This window comes from Lissotriton vulgaris, chromosome 3_1, assembly GCF_964263255.1.
Source record: "Lissotriton vulgaris chromosome 3_1, aLisVul1.2, whole genome shotgun sequence".
NCBI lineage: Eukaryota > Metazoa > Chordata > Amphibia > Caudata > Salamandridae > Lissotriton > Lissotriton vulgaris.
In genome coordinates, this window is record NC_141689.1 from 51,498,646 (window position 1) to 51,525,139 (window position 26,494).

Consider the following 26,494-nt stretch of genomic DNA (forward strand, 5'->3'; position numbering starts at 1 on the left):
CTGGGGGCCTGTCTTGTTAGAGAGCAGTTCTCCATCCCTTGCAAGTGGAAACAGGAAGCAGATGGTCTGGAATTCTGTCATGGGGAGACCTCAACTGGGTCAACGAAGATGCTCAGCCCTATTTGACCACATGACAAGAATGTTTAAAACATGTGTGCCCGTTATTGGCTGGGACCCAGGAAACCCTCCCAAAAGATGGCATTTGTGAACAATAGGCACCAATGTGAATTTTGAATGGTGTGGCCTGCATACATCTTAACACATTATTTATACAAAATACCCTGCGAACAGCAAAGCAATGTCTATAAACATTACATTTCACCCTCTCACTTTCCAGAGGGGATAGCTGCAGTGTTCAAGGTTCTAAAATGGCCTGCCACTAAGGAATCCTATCAATTCTACATATTCCTAAAAAACTTGTGAATTAGTTTTACCCAGTGTGGTTTGGAATGTGTGCATCCCTGCTTAGTTTATTATGTCAAACATCGAAGTCTGGGTTACAAACACAATTTTACGAAATACTGAAATATCCGGAACATTCAACCAATGGCAAATGTCTTACCATTCTGCATTATCAGGTCTTCCAAGAAAAACAGTCTCCCGCACGTGTGAGTGGGCCTAACTCAAATGATAGAAATAGACCAAAACTCTTACAGTATTAAGACCACATTGACTTTACATTGAATTGACATAGTCCAATTGTGTACCCATTCCTGGCCAGTATGGTAGGCCCTACAAATGTGGGGTAGCGAGTGCATCTGGAATACTGCTGGCTGCATGTTCCTGAGTGTTCTGTCACATAAAGATGAGAAATATAGTTTGGCATGTGCAGTGACAAGTGGTGGGATCCAAGTATGCCACATCATGCTAGACTTACATATCAATGTCTGTGGTTGATAGGTGTTATTGAGTGCTGGTAGTGCATAAGCCTGAAAGCTGCAGCTAACCACATCTCCATAATGATTGGAATTATCAGATAAAATCCTGATGTTTCTATGTGGAAATGTGAGTACTCTCTTGTGTGGGTGATAAATCCACCTACATAAGTCAGACACCAGTTTGGTTGACAGCTGTTGATTTTGAAAGTTCTTAGACAACTGTCAAATGCTACATATTGTTGTTGTTGGAATAGTCCGACAAATGTAATGGAATGTTATTTTTGTAGATCAGTCTCCAGTGTAAAACATACAGAATATATTGTTTCAGCTATTTTTCATCTCCATAGTTACACTATTTTGTGATTTCAGCGATTACTATCTTTGGAAAAAGAATGGGTAATCTAAACAATCCTGCCCTCTTTTTTACAAGTGCTATAGGATACAATGCAGCAGACAGACAGACGAACAGTTTATTTTTCACCACAATTGTAAAGTTTAGTTTCTTTTGGGAGCATAAAATCCTACAATGGGAAAGACGTGAACATGTAGCCAATGACATTCTTTTAAAATTGGACACTTTACCTGTGAAGTACCTCTAAAGTTCTGGAAGTGTTGGAAGTCTAAAAACTTCTTTGTCCTCACTTTTCAGTCTTCTGGAGGAGGCCTACTTTGTAACTTCTAAGGCTCCCTCTACCTCCAGAACAGCACTTATGGGCCAGGATTCAATCCAGTAGAGGCTGTCAGTAGGGTCCAGTCTAGTTTCAGTTGGAAATTAACAGCTGGTCACTCCAGAAAAACGACCTGTTGCAGATTGTTGTGTCCCCGGAGCTACGCAGAAGGTCATACAATGACCCTTTTAGTCCATGTTTCAATCCAAGTACAAATCAGTGCAATTCCAGCTCCGCAGGTCTCCATACTGGTCTGAGATAGCAGGCCCAGTCCTCTTCTCTTCAATCATGGGTACTAGAATATGTTCTTATGAGCTAGGGGTGGGTTGCCACTTTTGTGGGATTCATTAGCCATTGGGAGGGGTAACTCCTGAACACATACTTCCCAATTAGATGAAAAAAGTCTGAAGTGAAACCTTCTAACTTTTGCAGCACATTCTGTTTGCCTTGCTGCAAACAATCCCACAGTTCATTATTATTGGGTAAATCTAACATGGCAAAGCCCTTCTGCCCTTGAAGGTGGCTGGTGCCTCTCCCAAGAATATGTCTAGGGAAAAGGCAGTACTCTCCTCTTCACCACTCCAAGTTCCCTTTCTCTCCCACTGGCCAGTGTCAAGGTAGGTATACTGTACCCTGAGGTGAAGTGGCCTCTCTTCCACATGTCTCCCTTTTCACTTTGGGGAAAAATGACATCACATTGTCTCCCATAAAGATGCTGTGCATTGTAATACCCTTCCTCTGATGGCCTCTACCCTTTTGGGTCATTGGAGGAAGCCTTTCATCAAAGGGGCCAACGGGGGCTCAGTAGATGGAAATCTTAAGGTCCCTAAATGAAAAAGACCAACTTAGAGTTTGACAGACATATCACTTTGTTGCTTTTTTAAGCGAGGGCCCTGTCCACTAATCTCTAAATCAGGGTATAAAGTATTGCACGGAGCACCTTTCTATACTTGAAACGCTACATTGAGGGTAGCTTTGTCCACCTATGGGTTTGAAATATTATTTAAAAGTAGGGTTCTTTCCTGTCAAAAATGGGTATTTTGACTGGTTTGCTCGCATTGTTAAGAGCTGCAGCAGTGAGACTACACATGTAGGCCTGAAGCCATGCTTTGCCTTGCCAGTCTACTTGATGGCAGAATATGTGATTTAGTCTACATGTGACATGTAACCTTCCATGCAATTGATGTATTTTCCTGCACCAAATTCCATGGCACTACTGGAAAGTTAAATTTGCCATTGAGGATTAGCCAACTTAATGATGTTTTAGGGGATAGAGTACATACACTTCTTACTAGATATCAATAGGATTGAGTGTAACTCACATAAATCTGTGTAGCATAACCAGGCAGAATTAACAACACATTACATTAGATCACATGAATTATGAGAAAAAAAGAAATTTGCCATGTAGCGCAATTTTCAGTGCAAATATGCCACTTTGTGTGGAGTAATTGAAATTCTGCCCAGGCCTAGATATCAGTTCCCGTGTGATAAAACGGTAAAGAGGTGAGGCTAAAACAGTGGAGGCTATAGTTGAAAGAAGCATCCGGTAGGAAAGATGGAACACGTTTTTGGCAAATAGTCACCGATGCCTCTAAGTGGTGTGTAACTAGAGTGCATTGTGATATAAGCCCTAAGGAATGGACATGACACTTTAAGCATCTATAAATAAAAGTGCTAACAACACCAATAGACCTAAAATTGAGGACAGTTTAGGATGGAATCTTTCCATGAAAATCCCTGCCCCGAAGGTGGAGGAGGCAAAACTTAGTATGAAACCCAATTAAGCCCCAAGCCCGGACATAGAGAAGCACAGGTAGTGTTTGGAAGCAGACACGCAAACGGCCCTTGCGGTCGGTGCATTATTATATCAAACAATCGCATTTTAAATGTAATTTTTAAAATGTCTTGACTGTGCTGCTCTAATTGTGCTTTTAACTTTTGGGGGCATTACGGGCTGAACTTACCTTCTGTTGTGTGCCGATCTCCTCTCCCTGGTCCACCAAAGCCACAGAATGCTGATTGTGTGGAGGGAGTGCTGGTAGACAGATACGGCTTTCCCGGAACACTCACTTCTGGTTGAACACCTTACGCCGACATTTTCGAGATTTTCCCTAGTTGCTCACTGGCTCGCCCACCGCAGCTTGAAAAACAGTTGATGGTGCCGACACGCAGCGGGCGCGCAGGTGGGATGCCAAAAGCAAGCCCGTCTGCACCAGTCCGGGACCAGGGGACAGAACCACTATTCCCTGCTGACTTAATCGGCAGAAGAGTTACGGAACTTTGCTGCTAGTAAGTACTCCCTAGATGCCAATACTGTGGTTAAGCTGCAGACTGAAAATCTACTGAGGGAGAACAGGGCTGAGGTCATTTCCAGGCCACTACACTTACTGGCCCAGGAAAAGGCTTCTCCTTCCATAGCACTGGGTCTGAAGGTAGCGGTTCGAAAGACAAACTCCCATCAGTAGCACCATCTTGAGGTCTCCTCCCTGCTGCAAGATGGCGATATTGATATTTTGGCCCTCAAAGAAACATGGTTAGGGGGCTTGTCAGCCCCAGACATTATTGCAGCACTCCCGACAGACTTTGAGGCCATGTGGCAAAATAGACCAGGTGACACTAGAGGGGGGGGCTCTCCTTTTTAAAAAGAGTCTAATGGTTACCAAGTTAATGACAGAAAATTGTGATAATACAGATATTTTGGGGGTTAAAATGTCCTTTAAATCATCCTGCATTTAACTCATGGTGGCCTACCGGCCTCTGAGGTCTACCCCAAGCTTTAATGACCTATTCTTGGAACTCATTAGCGACCAATGCTCTAGATATAAACACATTTTAGTAGTCGTTGACTTTAACTATTATTGGGATATAGCACAGAGAGAGTCATCAGCGGGCCAATTTGAGTCCGATGTGCTTTGAATAGACCTTCACCAACTGGTCAACAGCCCTGACCATGAAAAGGGTCACATTCATTAGCTTATCTGGACATCCCAGCCTTGGGCGGACATAGCAGATATTAGCCTCTGTGCTTGGTCTGATCATTCGCTACTTAGATGTTGGGTTCCAAGTGATAGTCAGCTACTACAAACCCCACCTATGTGGAGAAAGGTGAGAATGTGGAAAAATATTGAGGCAGATAGTTTAATAGCTACACTGCACTCAATCCCACCCCCAAGGACTAAGATAGCGAATATTGACCATGAGAGTGAAGCTTTGCTGTCCAAGTTACGCCAAGCTATAGATATAGTAGCACCTGAACGGAAGGAAAAAGTCAGAGATAAAGGAAAGGGAGCCCCTTGGTTCAATGAATCACTGAAGGGAAAAAACAATATCTCCCCCAAGCTGAGAGGCGGTGGCGTAAAAGTTATGATTTAGCAGAGCTAAACGCCTATAAAGCCCTTTTTTACCTCCTATAAATCAGCCAACTTAATCCGGAAAGCAGAGTATTATGAGGGAAGGATTGTCGCAGCAGCGGATAGACAGAAAGAGACTTTCGCAATCCTGAAAGAATTGAGCCAAAAGGCTGAGAAGAAATCTACAGTGGCATTGTTAGATTGTGATATCTTCCAGGAATTCTTTCTTCAGAAAGTCAAAGATATTATTCTGGAAATTGCTAACACCTCGACTGACCTCGCCCCCCTATCCACTACACCCAGCCCCCTTTCTGCCTTGGCAGTCAACTTACTAATTGCCCTAAAATTGATTTACTCACCCTAACTTTATTAGTGAACCTTCCTAAATCAGGCCCCCGAGCAGGCCCCTGTCCCCAGAGGATTTTTCAAATCGCCCTGCCAGGGCTGGAGAAACAGATCCTTGAGCTACTAAACAACTCTCCTGAATCTGGCTACCTACCGACTGATCTAAAAGGATCCAGGGTTATCCCCCTGCTGAAGAAACCAGGTGCAGATGTTTTGACTTTAAAGGATTACAGACCCATTTCACAGCTCCCCTTTCTGTCCAAAGTGTTAGAACAACATGTATTAAAAACAATTTCGAATTACTTGGAGGACCACCAATTACTCCAAGCTAGACAGGCGGGATTCAGAGCCCATCATAGACCTGAGCTAGTGATGCTGTCCGTCCTCGACGAGCTCAGAATTATGACTGACAATAAACAGCTGAGTGCCCAGATTTTATTAGATCTATCAGCGGCATACGGTCAGTCATAACATACTGCTGAACCGTCTCACCAACCTGGGCATGAGTGGGCTAGCACACCAATGGCTAAAGTCATTTCTGTCTGACCGTACTCAGAGAGTTCAGTTGGGTGAGCACACATCGGGACTGGGCTCTCTTGCCTGTGGTGTACCCCAGGGCTCCGCGTTATTTCCACTTCTTTTTAATATCTATATGCAACCTTGTGTGGAGTCCTTGGCACACATGGACTGTCAGGTCTTTAATTACGCCGTCGATACCCAACTCCCGATCCGGATTAGTATTCTCCTTTCAGGTCCAGGAGACGGCAAAAAAGCTGCTCAGATTTACAGTGAGCTGGATGACGACCAACTCACTGAAAATAAATCCTGATAAGACCGAAGTGCTCGTCATTCCAAAAAGTAATAGTCCCTGGGGTGATCTTTTTTGGCCTCCGGAACTAGGTGCTGCGCCAGTACCAGTCCTGATTGTAAAAAGCCTAGATTATCTATGTCCTGTCAGGTCACTACGGTGGTAGGAACCTGTATAGGACTGTATAGGACTATTAAGGCAGCTACGGAAACTTCTTCCTCTTCTATCAACGTCTTCATTACAGTCAATTGTTTCAGCGACTGTCATCTCTAGGTTGGACTATGGGAATGCCCTTTAAATTGGCCTCTCCCTGAAACTTATCAGGAAATTACAGGTGGTGCAGAATGATGCAGCCAGGCTTATTTTTTGACTTCCTAGAAAGACACGTGCTACCCCTTTGTTACATAAATTACACTGGCTTCCCATTATACACAGAGCTCAATTTAAGGGCTTATGCATTGCCCACAAGGCAATTTACAGCCAGGCACCTAGGTTTAGATCCCCCCAGGAACACTACTAAATCTAAAGGGGGCAGAGCATTCAATTTTTCTTCTGCAAATTTGGAACAACCTACCTGAGTACCTGTGTAGGAAACTGGTTCTCCTCACTTTGAGGAAACAAATAAAAACTATCCTTTTTAGAGAGGTGTTAACTACGGTGTAATTCTGCCACCAATGCTGATTTACCATCTGCCCTAGTCACTTTCTCTATAAGCTCTTAGAGACCTGAAGGTGATTTGCGCTATATAAAAGGCATATAGCATAACATAACATAACATAATTCCCCTTGATCACTATCACAAGAATTTTAAATTTTGATCACATGTCCTTACGCTGGTATTCAGTTCAGCATTTAAGAAGGGTAAAATACTGACCTCTTAGCAGTCTGCAATTCTGGTTTCAATTCATAACAGAGTGAGCAGGAAACATCCATCTAATTACCAACTGATTTCTCTTTTGGATGCTGCAGGGAACATTCTGGTTAAGGTTCTATTAAACAGACTCCAGGGATGAATTGACAGGATCTCAGTACTAATGAAGGCACAGGCGGACTTCAGATCAAGAATTGGCACAAGGACCAAGCCATCTGTTTATATTTGATTATTTTCAAGTACAAATGGTTAGGAATGCCTCCTTCTGAGGCTGGCATTTAACCTCATCAATTGGGAGATGCTAAGGTCGACTATGTATAAGATGACTGTGAACAGCTCCCAGTTATATATAGCCTTTATATATAGCCAGGACCCAATTTACAAACTGTTACCTTAGGGAAGCGCCACAAGCTTTCCTGATGCGATGCTCTACGGCACAAGAAAAGGGCAGGAATGCGCCGCATCTATCAGAAACAGCACATTCCTGTCCTCTTTCCCTGCACTGGTACTGAATTGACCACCTTGTTCCAACACAAGCACGCTTGCACCATGGTGCAAGGGTGTCTGCGTTGCAGGGATAATTGTTTTTGAGAAGGAAGGGACATCTTCCTGCACAAAAACAATCAATGGAGTTGATTTCCTCTTCCTGTGTGTACTGCAGAATGCAGCACACATAGAAAGAGGAAGAAAAAAATGAAGAGAAATAATGTATTTTCTCCTTGTTACATCTCCTCTATGCTTCCCCTGGAGAGGCATAGGCCTTTGAAGGATTCCCAAGTTTACAACTAGTAAATGTGTGAATGTGTTAAAATCTATGGGTGTTACATGAGAATTCCTACTGTAACACCCATGGCACGCCCCCATCACAGTGTATGGCAACCCAGCGACTGGCGCTGCATTTCCTCACTCCATATCTACAAGGCCATGAAAAGCCACACAAGGTGGCTTAACGTGGCCTTCAAAATATTGAACTGGCCTGTGCACCACCAGAATGTCATAAAAAGTGATGTTCTGGCAGCACACCGGGCTTGTAAGTAAGCCCCCCAGAACACAGCTAAGGTACACTATGACCTCCTTGGAGAGTGCACTTCTTCTCTCATGATTGGGTAGGTAGTGAGACAGGGTTGTGTGAAGGCTCTGGTCCTTTTTAATGTATTTCTCAATGATCTGGTTGAGTTCTTGTTAAAATCAGATTTAGACGTTCTCAACATAGCAGGGAGGAAAGTGCTGTTTCTCCTTTTCAGTGATGATGCATTCTTATATGCAACAACAGAAAATACTTCACATACGTGAATGACGCATTCTTCGATTCTAGCAAAATGAAAAAGAAATCATTAATATTCCAAAAACTAAAAGTAATGCTTGTCTCACCACCTGTTAAGTTGAAGAACTGGCACATGGTTCTCCCTTGGAGCGGGTTACTAGGTAGGATTACCTCGGGTATCCTTTTCGGGGAGAAGCTGAGCAGAGGAGCACCGATAGCTGAGGCCTCTACTCACCTTCAATGCAATGAAAGGGCAATCCTTGAAGTGAAACACAAATTAGAGGACACATTAGGAACAGATCATTGAGTGTAATCCTGCAAATTTACCATCCACTTCCCAGTAGCAGCAGCTCTCAAAAGGCCAACATTAAAGAATTGTGTGAACCTAAGGACCAAGTGTGAGTCAACAAAAATTCTGAGATCATGTCACAGAGGAGGCCCATATCCTGTGAGTTGTGGGCTAAAGGCTGACTTATCCAAGTAGAGTTGCTAAACCATGTTTTAGTCGCCCATAGTATTTGTTTTGTTTTGGGGTGCTGCTATGTGATCCTGACCAGGGAAGAAAAAGTGCCTTTCTTGGATTGGGTTGGGGCATACACGGCATGCAGGAGTAGAACTTGATCATGTATGGAAAGTCTTAAGGAGGATGTAACTACTGTGGGGATCCCACCAGACTTTGTGAGTTTTTAACAGGAGATGTTTAGCCGGTAGTGCTGCAACTCCTCACTTCTGATGGAGTTTGCTGGGTCGTGTTCAGTTTTGATTGTGTGGTATCCCAGCATAGTTTCTGGATTCCAATGGCCGATGGATCTGGTGTCAGGCCGCAATGATCTGGTGTAGGTGAAAATTTGCTGTAGTTTCATGATGAGTGTGTCAGATTGTTAACATGCATCAAGGGCAGTTGGGCCAAGGGCCTGTATCAGAAGTTGGAAATGGAGGGGCTGAAAAAGGAGGGGGGATGGGTCAGGCGTGGGACAGTCTACCATCTAGGGTAAAGAAGGGGTCTGACTGTGATCAGGTCGGAGGGACTGCACTGAGCTGTCAGACCATAATACCCGGTAGACATGTGCATATGCAAAGAGTGAGGGTCACGGCCAAGAGTCGGATCATTTGGCATGCCCAACTGTGGGAGGGATGGTATGCACAATTTATGTGAACACCAGTAGTATCCAGATCCTATTAGGATAAGGGGGAAGAGAATGCAAATTGGTCGGTTGGGAAATAAGCAAAGGGTCTGATTGCTCAGAAGTAAGATTTCTTACACACCCATATGGGTGTCATGCTTCATTGTCTGGCAGCTCCTAGTTGGGCCAGGGCTGCAATGCCCAACTGGCTCCCTGGGGGGGCTCTTTGCTGAAGGTCTATTTAAACAACATACTGATGTGAAATGTGGGTAGAGGTGCTCTATGTGTAGATTAGTGTTAATTGGTTTTTAAAGTAGCTAAGAGGGACCAAGAGAATATTTATTGTGGAAGTCCTCTTGAAGTGAATAAAAACAGTGAATAGTCAATCAAAGTACTTACAGTGTCCGGCACGCTGAACGCAGTGACCTACCCCTCTATGCCACCCTGGAGGTAAATGGGAGAGCAGAGAGGATGGAATATATATGGAGCTAAGTGGCCATAATTTGTAACAGGTGGAGAATGAGGTTGTGCAAGCCCATTAAAGGGTTAATCAATACTTTTACCTTGGGGGAAGGCTGTCGCCATATGATGGCAGTACGTGCAAGGGAAATGCTTTGGGACCCATGGTAAACATCTGAAATGACAGCTGGTGGTCAGTCGGTGTCAAGGAATGCAATTAAGGTAACGATCACTCCTGAGGCTGAAGCCGGGAGTATAGCACAGTGCCAAGACTTCATTGTAAATATTGCTGCTCCCTCCTTTTTATTATTGCTTTTTAAACATGCCTGATTTGCAAAGACCCAGCTCTACTCTTGCCGCTTCACCCACCGCAGCCGATTAGGTGCTGCCGGGGGGTTTCAGCCGCCATCTTGGGTGAGGTCCTGTGTTGGCGGACCAGTTGTTCGGCACTCCCGCCCTCACCGCTACAAAATGGCTACACTATCTCGGGCACGCAGCGGATGAGCGCAGCGAACGCGGCGATGGCGCGCCAAAGGCAAGCCCGTCTGCACCCGTCTGCACCACGTCGGGCCCAGGGGCCAGCCACGCTGCCCATCGGATCACTTATTCCACTGACGACCTCATTAAACACAACATAGGTCACCTTCGTCCTCCCCTGGCCATTTGCAGATGGGCAAATAAGCAGGAAATTTTCGCGGACCCAACCTCCTTCCCGGAAATCATTGGGCCGGCCTACTCTTCTAGATCAAATACCCCCAAGCAGGCCGACCCCAGTCTCCAGCCCTTAGTCATTTTTTACCTCAATAAACGCTCCCTTGTGAAAAATCATCTTGATATCTTCCTCCTGTTGGCCACAGACAGGCCCGATATTCTTTTACTGACCGAGACCTGGCTGACATCGGACTCTGCCCCTGACATACTGGCAGCACTCCCCCCAGACTACTACATTCTTCATGCCGACCGCCCACCCGGCAAACTCGGAGGTGGGGTGGCAGCCATCATTACATGCCGTCTTTTCCCCTCGCTTTAAGCGAACAGATTGCAAACTTTCCTATTGATTATGCCACGGTCCCTCTCATTGGTGACCTCAACTACTGGTTCAACGATCCCCTCGAAAGCCCTTACTCTAGTGAACTCACTGACCTCCTCACCAATCTAAACTTCACTCAACAGGTCACCTTACCCACTCACCATAAAGGACACATCTTAGACCAAGTCTGGATCAATTCCCCGCTGGTCACACCCCCTGCCACATCTCCTTGCCTATGGTCCGACCACTATTTACTTAAATTCACTCTGACCCATTCAACCACCAAGAAAGCCACTACGGCTGCAGGTAGCTTGGCAAGGAAATGGAATGTCTTAGATAAAACGGAATTTCTTCAGACAATGACTAATACTATCCCGTCCCCCCCACCCTGATATCAATACTCATGAAGCTAACCTCTCCGGCTGGATGCGCGCAGCAAGCGACATACATGCCCCCCTCAGGAAAGTCAAACTGACGCGCCGTGCAGACGCCCAGAGATGGTTTTCGACAGAGCTGAAATCTAACAAATTGGCCCCATGACAAATTGAGCGACAATGGTGCCGGAACTACACTCCAGATATAAAGCTCAGGTTTACCACTGCCCGGAATGAATATATAAAGGCTATCCTCTCCCCCAAAGCTGCCCATTTCTCCTCACGCATCCTTAACTCTAACAACAGATCGAAAGACATATTTTCCATACTGACTGAGCTGACTGGCTTAGATAGAGTCCACCCCCACCCAAACCCTTTGTGAATCGCTCAATGACTATTTTATTGAGAAAATATCATCCATTAAAGCCAGTATTCCGAAACTCCCCAACACGATCGCCACGCTCAATAACAACGTACCATCAACAACTTCCCCCCTATCACTTCAGAGACATTTCAAGAGCTCCATGCTAAAGTTAAATCCGGTGCTCACTCAGACAGCTGTCCTCCTCACATACTAAAATGTTGCTTCTCCGCTCTCCCAGATCCGGCATGCACTTTCCTGAATCACTCCTTATCATCAGGCCAAGTCCCCTCAGCGTTCAAGGAAGCGACAGTTGTGCCGCTTCTGAAGAAACCTGGGGCTGACCCCACATGCATGTCAAACTGCCGCCCCATATCCCTACTTCCCTACCTAGCAAAGGTGATGGAGGCACATGTAACCAGATGTTTATCAAACTTCTGGAGGAGTCCAACTATCTCGAGCCCCATCAGGCAGGCTTTCGGCCTGCACACTCCACGGAAGCTGTTGTACTCAATGTACTGGACACACTTCGCAACTGTGCTGATAATAATTCCCCCCAGGCCCTGGTGCTCCTGGATCTCTCGGCCGCGTTCGATACGGTCGATCACACCATCTTGATCGACCGTGTCGGCCAGGCCGGTATTCAGGGCACAGCGGCCAGTTGGCTAAGATCCTTCCTGGAGAACAGATCCTAGGTCGTTTGCCTTGGTAATCTGGTAGCCCCTAAACAGAGAATTACCTGCGGCGTCCCACAGGGCTCCTCCCTGTCCCCCCATCTGTTCAACATCTACATCTTCCCCTTAATTCAGTCCCTCAGAGACAGGAAGGTGACGGTCTTCAACTATGCAGATGACTTACAACTGCTCTTTACGATCGATAACACAGAGAGCTCAATTACCATCTTTCAGTCTACCATGATGTTCATCCAATCTTGGATGTACCAAAACCATCTTAAACTAAACCCTGGTAAGACTGAGTTGGTACTCACAGGGGACAGTCATAAGCACTGGGGCCCACATTACTGGCCTTCAGAGATGGGCTCAGCACCTTCTCCCTCACCTTTGGTAAAAACACTTGGGGTCACACTAAACAGTGACCTCTAGTTACAATCACAAGTGGGCCTTGTGGTCTCCAAGTGTTTGTTCTAGCTCAGGAAATTAAGAAAAGGTACGTCGCCTCCTTACACCAGAGGCCTCCACCCAGGTGATGATAGCCACCATCCTATCTCACCTGGACTACGCCAATTCTCTGTACCTTGGCATGCCTTTCTATCTACTGAAGCGACTGCAGATGGTTCAGAACTATGCAGCCAGACTGATTTTAAACCAACCCAGATGGCAACCGGCCACTCCTCTACTGAGGAAATGACACTGGCTTCCCATGCTTCAACGTTGCATCTTCAAAACAGGCTGTATTATTTTCAAATTCTTGCATTGTAAAAGCCCCAAATTCATAGACAACTTGATAGTCAGGCACATCCTTACCCGCAATTTACGTTCAGCCCACCTCTCACTCCTCCATACTCCTTCCTTCAGATGGAAGCGCACAGGAGGCTGTAGATTTGCCACACTCGCTCCCCATCTCGGGAATTCCTTCCCCCTTGATATCCAAGCCTGCCTGGACGTCATGCAATTCAGAAGAGCACTTAAAACCTGGCTCTATAAGCAAGCTTACAACTAAAGTCCCTCTTGAGCTATGCACTCTGCCTTCCTCTACAGCGCCCTGAAACCAATCGGTGTAAGTGCGCTCTCTAAATCATTTTTAACATTAACATTTTAACATTAACAATTCCACAATGCACAATTGCCAGGTGCATGGAACGGTGTATGTGGTCAGGAAAGCATGATGTATGGCCTCACGGGTGAGGGATCGACCCTACAGGTGAAGTGGTTTTCAGCAAAGAGCGGGACTTATCCAGTGGTTGAGTTTTTGTAGGAGAGGTGGGGTTTGGTACACCCTGACCATTGTCTGGAGAGCTGTTCTAGCAGCTCCCTTTCATCCAAGGTTACACTTGACAGGTCATTATGCATGAACAGGGTCTGGTTGTCATGTGGAGTTGGTAGTGTATTTCAAGACCATACTACTTGACAATCTCATCCAAGTATCATTTGAGTTGGCCAGTATCATGAAATTCTGATGTTTTGTTGTAATATGTCACTAGTGTTATGGCTGTATCAAGGAGCACAAAGCAGATGCAAGCTGTTTTAGTCAGGGGCTGAGTTGCAAAGAGAACTACGGGGCTGCCTATGTTGCTTGAGATAAATGAGGCAAAATTCAAATCATATGCCCCAGTGACAAGAGAGGGACATTTTCTTTGTTGTTGGTATAATTGATCTGGCATGCTGGTGGTGTAGGAAACATGTAATGATCCGCTTTGGTCCATCCTTAGATGGCGGGCAGGGTTGCTGTGTCATATAGGCCCTTGCAAACTCCAGTGGTGGATCATAGTTGAGGTTGGTGATGGCCAGCAGAAAACTTGCAAGAAAGTCCAGAATGTCATCCCGCTCCATCTTCTCAGGCACTCCTGATATCTGGAAGTTGTCTTGGTGGGACTGGTCCTCCAATTCCTCAAGTTTGTTCTGGAGGTACCATTTGGCCTCTTCCTAGTTTAATGCAGCCGAAAGCTGGTTGTCTATTTGGCCTAGTCTGGTTTCAGCAGTGGACAGTCTAATGTTGAAGGAGACAATATCCTGATGGATGCTCTGTGTATAAGCTGAGGTTTTAGAGGTGATTTCCGCTACCTTCAAGAGCGTAGTCTTGAGTGTCCTGAGTTCCCTCAAGATGATGTCTAGCTATGAGTCCTGAGTTGCAGGTCAGCTTTTTGCTGTTCTTTGTCTGCTTCCCCGTCACCAACTCTGTGAATAGGAACTGTCTTAAAGGTTGGACATGTTGAGAGTGATACCAAGTCTAGGGTAGTGATGCCTGAGTTTGCAAACTTGGGCTGTCATGAGGCAAGGAGTAAGGACCCTCTGAGTCTCAATCGGGTCTGGCTACAAAGACCAAGTCTCCTAAGTGCCCATTCTTTGTGTCGATCCAAGTCTGCCTCCTCTGTTTGGAGTCAAAGAGAGGTAGAGGTCGAGCCCCCTCTAGCCGGCCCCTCAGAGTTGTACATTCTTTTAGCTAGCTCTTGCTGCATCTCCATACAGGGGTAGTCCGTGTCCAGACTTATGTTATGGGGTAAGGGTTGAGTCACTTTGCTTTACATAGGCCCATCATGGCATGCAGCCACTCCATCAGACACCACAGCTATTCAATCTGGGAAGCAGGTTGGGGAGCAGTCACAGAAAAGGTGTCCTGCTGCGGTAAATGGTGCCTCCTGCTGCTCTTGGAGGGTGCAGACCTATTTACCAGAGGCGTCTGAGACTGCTCATGATTCACCTGGAGCCGCTTGCTACATTGAACCACAAATCCGGCAGACATTTCCAGTCTCAGTAGGCAGCACCCAAAGAGGGTATGTGGCTGTGTGATTCATGCTGTGTTCTGGCTATGCAGTGGCCTCTGGCTGGAGGGTAAAGCCCTGCTCAACAGGATTGCTGCATTCAGTCATTACCTCTCCCTGTATTCAATACCAATCCTAGGAAGATTCTCCCTGAATGTAATTGTGGGCATCTCTCCGTTAGGGCAGGAGGTTGTTCCAGGTCCACAAGCTGGCAAGAGCTTCTCTAGAGAGTGCCATCTTACTCAGACATCAGGCTCCACCCACTTTGTTTGTGTATTGATATTAATATTGTTCTATTGTGATTTCTTTGATGGCTTTTAATTGGTTAAAATATAGAGGATGTATTATTAGCTTTGTTATCTTTTCATCTTGTTGAGTGCAGTGCATGTTGTGTTGTTGTTGGGTAGTGTTATCTTTAATAGATATTTTTATAATTTTTATGGGCTTGCATTTGATGTACATTGGAGGCTTATATGCTGACAACGATTAACAATTGAATAGTATCCCAGTGTTCTTAGCTCAAACACCAGTCATTAACAAGCATTTGCAATGCAATAGGTCTCGCATTAATTATTTTGAGCTATTGGCATTGCTAAATATTGCAAAACCAATTGCAACAAAAGTCTGTAAATTGTAGGCCAAACAAATGTGTATTCATTTTTGTAGCAATGGTGGCATGCTGCGCTTTAGATGAAGATGTTTAAAAGGAAAGTGTGCCATACTGCGATTGCTACAATAGTTAATTGTGGATGCGTTAACAATTGATGTGTGCACTGATGGCTGGCGGTATGTGTGCCTGGTGGAAGCGTGCACGGACGGCTGGTGGTGTGTGTGTGCCTGGTGAAAGCGTGCACGGACGGCTGGTGGTGTGTGTGTGCCTGGTGAAAGCATGCACGGACGGCTGGTGGTGTGTGTGTGCCTGGTGAAAGCTTGCACGGACGGCTGGTGGTGTGTGTGTGCCTGGTGAAAGCGTGCACGGACGGCTGGTGGTGTGTGTGTGCCTGGTGAAAGCGTGCACGGACGGCTGGTGGTGTGTGTGTGCCTGGTGAAAGCTTGCACGGACGGCTGGTGGTGTGTGCCTGGTGGAAGCATGCACTGACTGCTGGTGGTGTTTGTGCCCGGTGAAACTGTGCACTGACGGCTGGTGGTGTTTGTGCCCGGTGAAACTGTGCACTGACGGCTGGTGGTGTTTGTGCCCGGTGAAACTGTGCACTGACGGCTGGTGGTGTTTGTGCCCGGTGAAAAAGGAAAGTGTGCCATACTGCGATTGCTACAATAGTTAATTGTGGATGCGTTAACAATTGATGTGTGCACTGATGGCTGGCGGTATGTGTGCCTGGTGGAAGCGTGCACGGACGGCTGGTGCTGTGTGTGTGCCTGGTGAAAGCGTGCACGGAGGGCTGGTGGTGTGTGTGTGCCTGGTGAAAGCGTGCACGGACGGCAGGTGGTGTGTGTGTGCCTGGTGAAAGCTTGCACGGACGGCTGGTGGTGTGTGCCTGGTGGAAGCATGCACTGACTGCTGGTGGTGTTTGTGCCCGGTGAAACTGTGCACTGACGGCTGGTGGTGTTTGTGCCCGGTGAAACTGTGCACTGACGGCTGGTGGTGTTTGTGCCCGGTGAAAGCGTGCACTGACGGCTGATGGTGTCTGTGCCTGTTGAAAGTGTACACTGACAGCCAGTGGTGTGTATGCCTGGTGAAAGCATGCACTGACGGCTGGTGGTGTGTGTGTGTGTGTGCCTGTTGAAAGTGTGCACTGACGGCTGATGGTGTGTGTGCCTGGTGACAAAGTTTGCACTGACGGCTGGTGGTGTGTGTGCCTGGTGGCATAGCGTGCACTGACGGCTGGTGGTGTGTGTGTCTGGAAGCGTTCACTGAAGGCTGCTGGTGTGTGTGCCTGGTGGAAGCGCGCACGGACAGCTGGAGGTGTGTGTGCCTGGTGAAAGCATGCACTGAGGGCTGGTGGTGTGTGCCTGGTGAAAGCGTGCATTGATGGCTGGTGGTGTGTGTGTGCCTGGTGAAAGTGTGCATTGATGGCTGGTGGTGTGTGTGTGCCTGGTGAAACCGTGCACTGATGGCTGGTGGTGTGTGCCTGGTGGAAGCGTGCACTGACGGCTGGTGGTGTTTGTGCCTGGTGAAAGCATGCCCTAATGGATGGTGGTGGCCAGTGAAAGCGTGCACTGACAGCTGGTGGTGTTTGTGCCCAGTGAAAGCGTGCACGGACGACTGATGGTGTCTGTGCCTGGTGAAAGTGTGCACTGACGACTGATGGTGTCTGTGCCTGGTGAAAGCGTGCACTGAAGGTTGGTTGTGTGTATGCCTGGTGGCAAAGCGTGCACTGACGGCTGGTGGTGTGTGTGCCTGGAAGCTTGCACTGAAGGCTGGTGGTGTGTGTGCCTGTTGGATGTGTGCATTGACGGCTGGTGTGTGTGTCTGGTGAAAGCGTGCACAGACGTCTGGTGGTGTGTGCCTGGTGGAAGCGTGCACTGACGGCTGGTGGTGTTTGTGCCCGGTGAAAGCGTGCACTGACGACTGGTGGTGTTTGTGCCCCGTCAAAGCGTGCACTGACGACTGATGGTGTCTGTGACTGGTGAAAGTGTGCACTGACGGCCGGTGGGGTGTATGCGTGGTGAAAGTGTGCACTGACGGCCGGTGGGGTGTATGCCTGGTGAAAGCGTGCACTGACGGCTGGTGCTGTGTGGGTGCCTGTTTAAACAAGTTGGTTTGGCCGATTCGAAGTACAATATCTTAATTATAAAACAAAAAGTAAACAATGGCAAACCCTTATCTTCCGTAACGTTTTGGGTTTGAATTGAGTCTGAAATCAACTCTGAGCTCTGTAGGTCTGAAACTGCTGGCTCATCATGGGCATCGGATTCCTTAAATGGCCTGCTTCCTGTTTGTGCTGTGGTGATGTGAGGTTTGGCCATCAGGATGCAAGGAAGGCAGTGTGGTGATAGGTCTTATTTTTTTGTATTTATTTTAAAAGATTTGTATAGCACGAACATGACACAAGTGGGTATCAGAGTGTCCATCGCAGTTTTATTTTACAGTCCACCGTGAAGATGTAAATATGTGTAAACTTGTTTCAAATGAACAAATCGCTCCAAGTCCACTAAATTGCAAAGGGTGTGGGGACAGTGATGTAGCCAAGTTAAATAATTTGTGATACCACAAAAGACAAGCTTAGATTGTGCATTGATGTCACAATCTATATTTGGGCCCGGGGCCCGACAGCACGTAAAACAAAGGAGAGGAGTAGGCAATGATAGTGTATACAAAAATTAGGGGTCGGAAATATTAAAATATAAACAAGCAGCGAGGGGGCAATAACATCAAATTAAACGTGTGGTAGGGTGGGCAAAGATAACATGTAAGTAAGTGTGGAACTGGCAATGATGCCGCAAAAAACAATTAGGAATCAGGCAATAATGGCGCATAAATCAAGGAGTCAGTGGGAAATGACATCACATCCCATCCGTCATGAGTGGGCGATGACATCACATAAAACAAGTGTAGGGAATGGATAATAAAAAGACAAAGCAGCAATGAGACTGCATTGATATCGAAATATAAAGCAAGTAAGGAACATGCAGTGACGTCACGAATAGGAATCCGGATTTGGATTTTGATGTTGCATGAGGCGGGAGGGGCGGCGATGGCGATTAGAAAGGAAACGTGAAAGATGAAGTCATGTGCACAGGGAAGATGAGCAGCAAAGAGGGCCCTTTGGTATAATTAATTGGCGATGCCAGGGTACAGGCAGCATTACACGTTTCAGAGAAAGTTGAAGCTTCACCGTAGGAGAGGCTGTGATTGCTGGGACGTGTAACTTTAGAACAGGTAGTTGAAAGCAATATCCCTTCTTCCCCAACTCACCCTCTTCGGGCAGGCGGGGCAGAGTGGGGAAGCTTCATCTGCCGCACTCGGGCTGTGGAGGCATTGCTGCGGGGCAGGATCTCGCGCTCTGCCCGGGTTCCGCTGTCTCGCGCCGTTGCCCTCACCAGGTGCAGGCTGGCGCGCGCGCTTGCGGTCAGAGCGAGGGAAGGAGGCGGCAGGAGCGCGCCGTCTCTAGGACGCAACTGCAACTTTCTCTGTTCCTGTAACGGGTCAGGAGTGGAGCCGCGAGCGCGCGCCTGCCGGATGGACTACTGCGCAGGTGGGGGGTGGAGCGCGTTCGCTCGAATGCTCAGGGATAGAGGACCCTCTAGTCCGCTTGGATGGATGAGACCCTGTAGCAGGTATGGCCATACCTGGCCACCGAGGAAAGCAGTGGCGTAACGAAACCTGAGGGGGCCCCCCTGCAAGGTACCTAGAGGGGGCCCCCACCCCCAGACTCAATCAGGCAGAGGCGGCTGGTGGATTTAGAAAGTGGTGTGACGTAAACAACATTTTTGATTCTGACTAAGCAAGACAGCAAAGAGAATAGGCAAAATTGCTAGGCCATATATATGGTGGGCACTGGGAATTACAATAGACTTTCCATTAAGTTGACTAATTGTATTGACGTCTGACGGGAAGGTGAATGTTAAAGGCAATGTTCCCTAGTAGGTATAGCTGCTATTCATGCAACACTAGGAAGTAGTTTTGAATCTCAGAAAATCTCCTTGTGCCTTAAAATGGAGCATGGCCTGTGTCTTTGGAGAAGTGCACTTATGTCCTTCGGCAAAGTTTGCTGTCTTTAAATATGCTTTTACATAGGACTTTTATGTATTGGTCTTTAATCAGAAAAATGGCCACTGAAATGGGTGTGATAGATTGGTGTACTGAAATGTGTTAGTCACAAGTGACACAAAGGTCTATGTTGTGTGAGCTAGTGGTATGCTGAAGTGAGTTAAGGCAAGAGTTCTCTCATGGTGTATGGTGAGATGTATTAAGTGATGCTGTTGACCATGTCTCTGCAGTGTTGAGTCATGTGCCGAAGTGTGAAGGCGGGTGGCGTTCTAGATGTGGAGTTTGTATGATATGCTGTGACCTGGGTTGTATGCCTTGGAATATTGTGGTACTCTAAGAAGGGAAGGCAAAGTAGGCACCAGGGATGAAGTCGCCGGTGAGTTTTATTTGGAGACTGAGTTTTAGTGGTGGTGTGTTGTTGTGTAAGTGATGGTCTAGAACAGGTGTGGACAGTGAGCAGGAGAGTGAGAGGCAGGAGAGGGAGCACAAGAAAGACAGGAATCAATCCACAGTAGAGAGTATATTGGCCAAATGCAGAAGTATTGTATGGTTATGTGAGGTGAGATCATAGGAAATGGTACAATGTTGGGTGTATTGTTGTGTGGGAAGTTCCGATGTGGAAGATGGCCAGGAGCCATGTATAGTAGTTGGTGGTGGGGGAATTGGGGAGTGTGGGGGAGGGAGACAGGGGGACAGGAGGTTTACAAAGGGAAGGAAAGTTGAAAAGAGTGAAGAGAAGAGAGGAAGGGGACCTTTTAGTTAAATGTGAGCGGGGATGAGAGGAGCCAGCATGAGGTCGTGAAATAATAGATAGTGACATGAGGGTGGTGTAATAGAGAGGGTTTCAGATGATGGGTGGGAGCTGTCTGTGATGCTGCGACGTATCCACATTCTCAAGAATATTAGACTGGTGGACCATTTATTTTCGGGTATGCAAGGAATTTAGGTGTGTGGAACTAGATGTGCTTTAAGGCTCTGTTAAAGAGATGGGAAGTGCATTAGGAGTAAATGTAGGGAGAAGAGGAAAGATGAGCCAAATTGTGAAAACTAAAAAAGGAAAATGAGGGAGAGCAAATGAGGAGAGGAAAAATAGAAGACATGAAAAGGGGAGAGGAGAAAAACGTAGAGAAAGGTGGACTGCAGAATGAAAGAGGTGGGAGAAAAGTGGATGGAATGAAAATATGAGGATCATGTAAAGAAAGTGAAGCAAGAGGAGAGCAAACAAAAGGAGAGGAGAGAAAAAGAGAGAGAGTTAATAGTGAGATTATCAAATTGTGAAGAGTGGTAATGGAAATGGGGAAAATAGCAAGAAGGAGAAGAGAATAAACAGTGCGAGAATAAAATAATATAAGGGGAATATGGAAGGGAAGAAAGGAACGAGGAAAGCAGATGGGAAAGAGAACACGCAAAAACAAGGAGAGGGTGTGAAAACATGAGGGGAGAGAAAGAAAGAGGAAAGATGAGGAGAGGAGAGAAAAAGTAAAAGAGGGAACTAGAGATGGGATGAGTTACGTGAATATGAGCGGTAAGAGGACACGAAATGATTGAAAGAGGAAAGAAAAAGTAAAGAGGAGATTGAAAGCAAGAAAGTGAAGAGGAGAAAGAAAAGAGCAAGAAAGAGAAAGAGGAAAGGGAGGACAATGGCACAACAAAGAACATGAAAGAGAAGAGAACTGGCAAAGCAACATAAACCGGAGAAAAGAAGTAATAGGAGAGGGAGAAACAAAGGAAAGGAAGAAGCTGATTGGAAGACTAGCCTCTCCAACTTCGTCCCAGTTATTTTAACACACATTTTGTGCTCCAAGAACGCAATTCCCTCCTGATGCTCCCCCCCCACACATATCAATACATTTTAGTGTACATTTACGACACAGAATAAGTAAGTACACTCCTTCGAAGTATCTATTTTCACATTGTGGATCTGCTGTTTTTGTCAGTCCTTCTGTTTGGGGCAATTTCTAGCCCACACTTCACTGGCTTGTAATGGCCTTTCTTGTCATCCTAACCTATATACACCAACAATTCTGTAATAACGTTCTATTTTTATAACCATGTGCAGCACCTAAGTCAACAATTGGTAAATTCAAAGGCCATTCCAATCAGACACCTTAAACTGAAGCTGAGGCTGCAAATGACGTTTTTATGTTGAGCCTGGTTGCTACGTCACCTAGGATTACATTTCAATGATGCACCCGATTCTGCTCAGAACTACAACCAGATTTAATTGTTCTAAATGCTGCTTGTTAAAGTGGAGCTGTGCCATAGATCAGAAAATAACAAACATTGTGAAACTGCACTTTTACACATAAGAAATGTAACGGTGTCAGAGTTTTCTATTTATGTCTGTAGCATTCCATATTAACCGGATATGTATGACCCTTATCACTACTACTGACTGTCTGTTCTACGTGGTGCATGCATTGGCAGAATATTTTTTTTTTTTGGGGGGGGCGTTTTAAATGTTTTTTGTAGCTTCCTGAGAAGTTATTATTTGCACCTTGAATACACTTCCGGGGTGAAAGGGCGAGGGGAAGCGACGCAGGTAGCATTGCCACAAAAAACATTTTTTTAAAGTATTCTGATACAATTGTGTAAAATCTCACACATACACACATTAAAATACACATACACTAGTGCAGGCTGGCAGACACATGGAAAAAATATGCACATGCTTTCAGACATAGACATAAGTGAAACTTACCCGAGGCAGTCCTTGACATGCACTTCATGAATCACGGTTCCCAAGTGCCCAGATTCAGTCAAAAGTGCGCCAGAGCGAGGCTCACACCCTTATGCCCAATCATAAGGGCGTGTGAGGGAAAGGACCTAATTCACCATTATCTGACATACTGCATTGCCTGAGGCTAGTGCAGCATGTCGCCCGGTAGTATTGTCTCTTTGAAAGGACGGGCTGGAACATGGCGTTACAGAGAGGCAAAGACAGAGGTGAAGGACTAAGAGGGCAGAGGATGAAGACAGGAGTAAAAAAAGAAAGGGGTGTGCGCAAGAGAGTATAAGATGGAGAGAAAAAGATAACAGGGAGAGAGGGATTGATGAACATGAGAGAGAAGGAAGATGAAGGCGAGAGATTGGTAGGAAGATAAAGAGAGAGGGTAAAAAGAGGAAGAGAAAGAGGGATAGGAATTAGAGAAAGGGAGCAGAGGAAAATAATAGACAAGATGAGGATGAAAAGAGAGCTGGAGAGAGCTAGAGAGAGAAACGTAATGAGAGAGAGAGAGGAGAGCAGCAGACGAGAGGTGGACAAGTTATAAGAAAGCGAGTGTAGAGCTCTAAGGTTGCTTGATAATCGTCTGGTAAAGAGAGTGTCTAATTTGGCACGGTCGCTCCTCTCTGAGCTCTTGAAAGAACGCATCGCATTTAACAGTGTTGATGGTAGTTTCGGCCTTTTGGGCTCTGCAGTAGTTTACTTAAAATTGCAATAATCTACACTGTGCCATTTGTCATTTTGCCTTGTCCACATATTATAGCTCGGGTGTGGGCAATCTGTCTGAGATCTTATCCCGAGATAGCGCTGTGCTTAGCCCTGCTACACTCATACACAACAGCTTACGGGAGCACGAGCAGCATGAAAAATAAATGTTTACGGACTGTAAACAATAATGCAACAAATGCATAATTATGGAGTGCAACATTCAGTAAAACGTGGCATTATTGCTAAACCAAGTTACCTACAGGCAGCAGAGTGCTGCTGGTGGATTCACATTCGTTCAATATTTCTGATATTCATCTATTGCCCTGGTCTTCATTGCTTAATTTTGCTCGTAACAAAGTGCCACGCATAGTCGTTAAAAGTTCAATCATAGTTACCAAGAAATTATGAAAATGTTACACACAGTAATCTGAAACCTTGGCAGCTTTGAATCCTCATGAATAGAAACTTGCACTGGAGCAATCCTCACGGTCTCTGTCTGCACTCGCAGAATGGAACCGAGGCTTGTGACGTTTCGCTTTTAATGCCGGCCCGGCCGCCCGCCCCACCATGCATCCCATACCATTCCACCCTCTGACATGGACTCCTTGCTTGCTCCTCGGACATGGATGCATAGAGAGACTCACCTGGCCTGCGGGCTGCGGCCGCATGGTCCCTTTCAGTTATCTCTGGCCTCTTTGATGCCTCGGCGCCTCGCCTCACCAGTCACGCTTGCGCAATGCGCATGATAATGATCCCCAGGCCAGCCCCACCCTATGGGAGAATACTGCGCAGCCGCAGATGCAGAGACATCCATGCTCACCAATATGAAGAGGCCACTGCGAGGACCAGGTGCTGGTGCAACGAACGACTGCCATGCACGTAACGATTTCATTAGCAAATACCTGACTATATATAGTGCTTACTGGGTCTCGCTGAGGGGGCCCCTGAAGCTGCACCCCCCCTCCCAACGCGGGGGCCTGTGTTACGCCCCTGAAAATGGGCAGAGGCTGTCCAGGGACCGGGAGGCAAGCTGCTCTGTGGGGCTCGCAGGTCGGACCTGGTTGTGGAAGGAGAGTACGGGGACAGGTGCCAGAGCGAGGACGAGAAGGGCACAATAAGCGTTAACGGGAGAGGGTGATCTATACTGCTGAGGAGGGGTACTTAGAGGGACATGACGGCTGAATACAAGAAGACAGTGCTTCCCGGGCTTGTAGCGTGCGTGCGCATTACGAAAGTGAAGCTTGCGACCATGAAGGGAGCTGTGCACATGCACGTGTTCACGGGCGCGTCCACAGACCACAATCTGCGTGTGTGTGCGCGGTCTGTGTGTGGTGTGGGGCTTAGTTGTAGGGGGGAGGGGGTGTGTGTCTCTGTGTGCTTGTGTGTGGGGGTGTGTGCACGCGCGCGATTGAAAGGCTGACTGGCTGTGCACAGTTGGAGCAAGAGATGTGCACGGCTCCGGGAGGAGGCGTGCGTGTCCACGATGTGCAATCGGCGCTCGTCCACCAGTCTAGCTCCCTTGAGGAGCAACTCCGCGACAATAGGTCGAGAGAGCTCGACCTAAAAATAGGTGTGACCTTGCAAAAAGGGGCATTTTCTAATATTTGTCAACTGGTAGAGTGGCAACAAAGGGATGCAGAAGTCAATTAGTCCTGTCCCATTGCAACACTTATAACTCCAAACTGATCATATATGTCAACCCCAGTGAGATTGTTATATTCCATATAAGTACCATAATCTAGGCCTCAGTAATTTAATTACCCTTCACCTATATTCTTACCTACATTACACTTGTCACAGTTTACAGGGACTGACCTTTTACCTAGATACAACACTGCATTTAGAACACAGGTTTTCCCTAGTTAGAAATCTCATACATTATGCATGAGGATTCTTGGAAGCACAGCAGGACTACCATCTCTTGTATAATATCTATGTATAAAGTTCATGCCCAACATCATCCTTAGCCGACACAGTAATACAGCAAGGTAGGACCCCTAGGGAGACCTATGGGTATAAATACATCACATCTTACTGAGATAGCTAGAAGAGACCGAGATTTACCAGCCGACACACTGACCAGAGACGCTGAGGTTCCTGCATGCAGACACTCCAGTTCCCATGGGTCTAACATCCCTCGCTGGGTGTCCAGCTCAAGACCAGGATGGGGTCCCATAGTCTCTCACTTCAGGTAATGGAGTTAACTAAATCCTAGAGGGATTCTTGGCTTAACACCTACACACAGGCTAGGTACATTTAAGTACATCTATTTAGGGAGACTTCGTAGGAGTACACATCTCTCTTTTATGAATTCTTGATTATCGTAATATGGTAGAACTATTCCATCCATTTACCTTTATAGTACTGCTAATCATTTATATCTTATACTGTCTAATGGTTGCTGTAGGACATCTCTTCTAAACCAGAATACCAACTGTTCAATAAAATTCTTATAGAAAATGCCCAGCCCGTTAATTCTGTGTATCTTACTGAGACAGACTAGGGTAAGCATGAGTGACTAAGCAAAAGGTAGTATATTGTTTCCACGGTCCTGAGTGATCAGGGTTGTCATGTTAGATGGTTGCCAGGCACTATTCTCTCCTTGGTAAGAGGAGATTCTAGTGACACTGTGAGCTAGTTGGTACAGACTGCCAACATACCCGGTGGGGGTGTCCAGAGTCAGTCTGACACCAATCCTACAGTGTATGTTGTCTAAGTGCACAGATCCTGAATACTTTTATAGGAACTACACAACATGATGGCTGTCTTTCTGGAGGGGTCCTTGGTGGACCGGTATGCGTGTCAGGAATCCTTTCTACTGTGCCAGGTAGGCAGATAAAGTAGCAGCTACCCATTAGAGCTATGATCTACCCATTAGAGCTATGAGCGGAGGCCAAGCAGGCCCATGGCAGGGCAAAAGTCAACATCTGCTCCTACATTGATAGTGACTGGGTGGGGAGTGAGCAGATAGTGAAGGACAGAGCATGGTCCGGACACAGTAGCAATAAATAGACGCAGTAGGGTAATGCTGGCTGGATGGATAGTGCAACTACAACAGCGAAGGGATGTAGATCAGGCACATTAGCTTGACTGGCAGTGAGAGGACCATGAGGGGTGGAGTATGGCTTCACGACTGCAGCAGGAGTGAACTGACGGTGCTAAAGAGGTAAGAAAGAGAAACAACAATGATATTTTTTGCAACTGATCCTCTCAATCAGCCCTTTCTGAGAGAGAGCTCTTATGATCAATGTAAAGCTGGTCATGAGAAAGAAATATGCCAACTATGAAAAATGAATTACTTTTACTCCATCATTAAACTGTAAACTTTATTGACTGTATAATTAATTAGAATCTTGACAGTAAAAACAATCAGTAAATACATTCTAAAAACAGTGATTTCAAACTTCTGTTCTGG

General features: G+C 46.4%; 1 protein-coding gene across 1 annotated transcript in view; it reads right to left on the reverse strand.

The window, feature by feature from the left end:
* LOC147725925 (vomeronasal type-2 receptor 26-like) overlaps nucleotides 1-26,494 on the reverse strand; it is a 217,270-nt gene that overhangs the window by 17,042 nt on the left and 173,734 nt on the right. Inside the window, exon 2 of the mRNA XM_086963391.1 lies at nucleotides 26,405-26,412. Within this exon, the coding sequence (XP_086819517.1) occupies nucleotides 26,405-26,412 (8 nt within the window). The remainder of the gene's footprint in view (nucleotides 1-26,404; nucleotides 26,413-26,494) is intronic.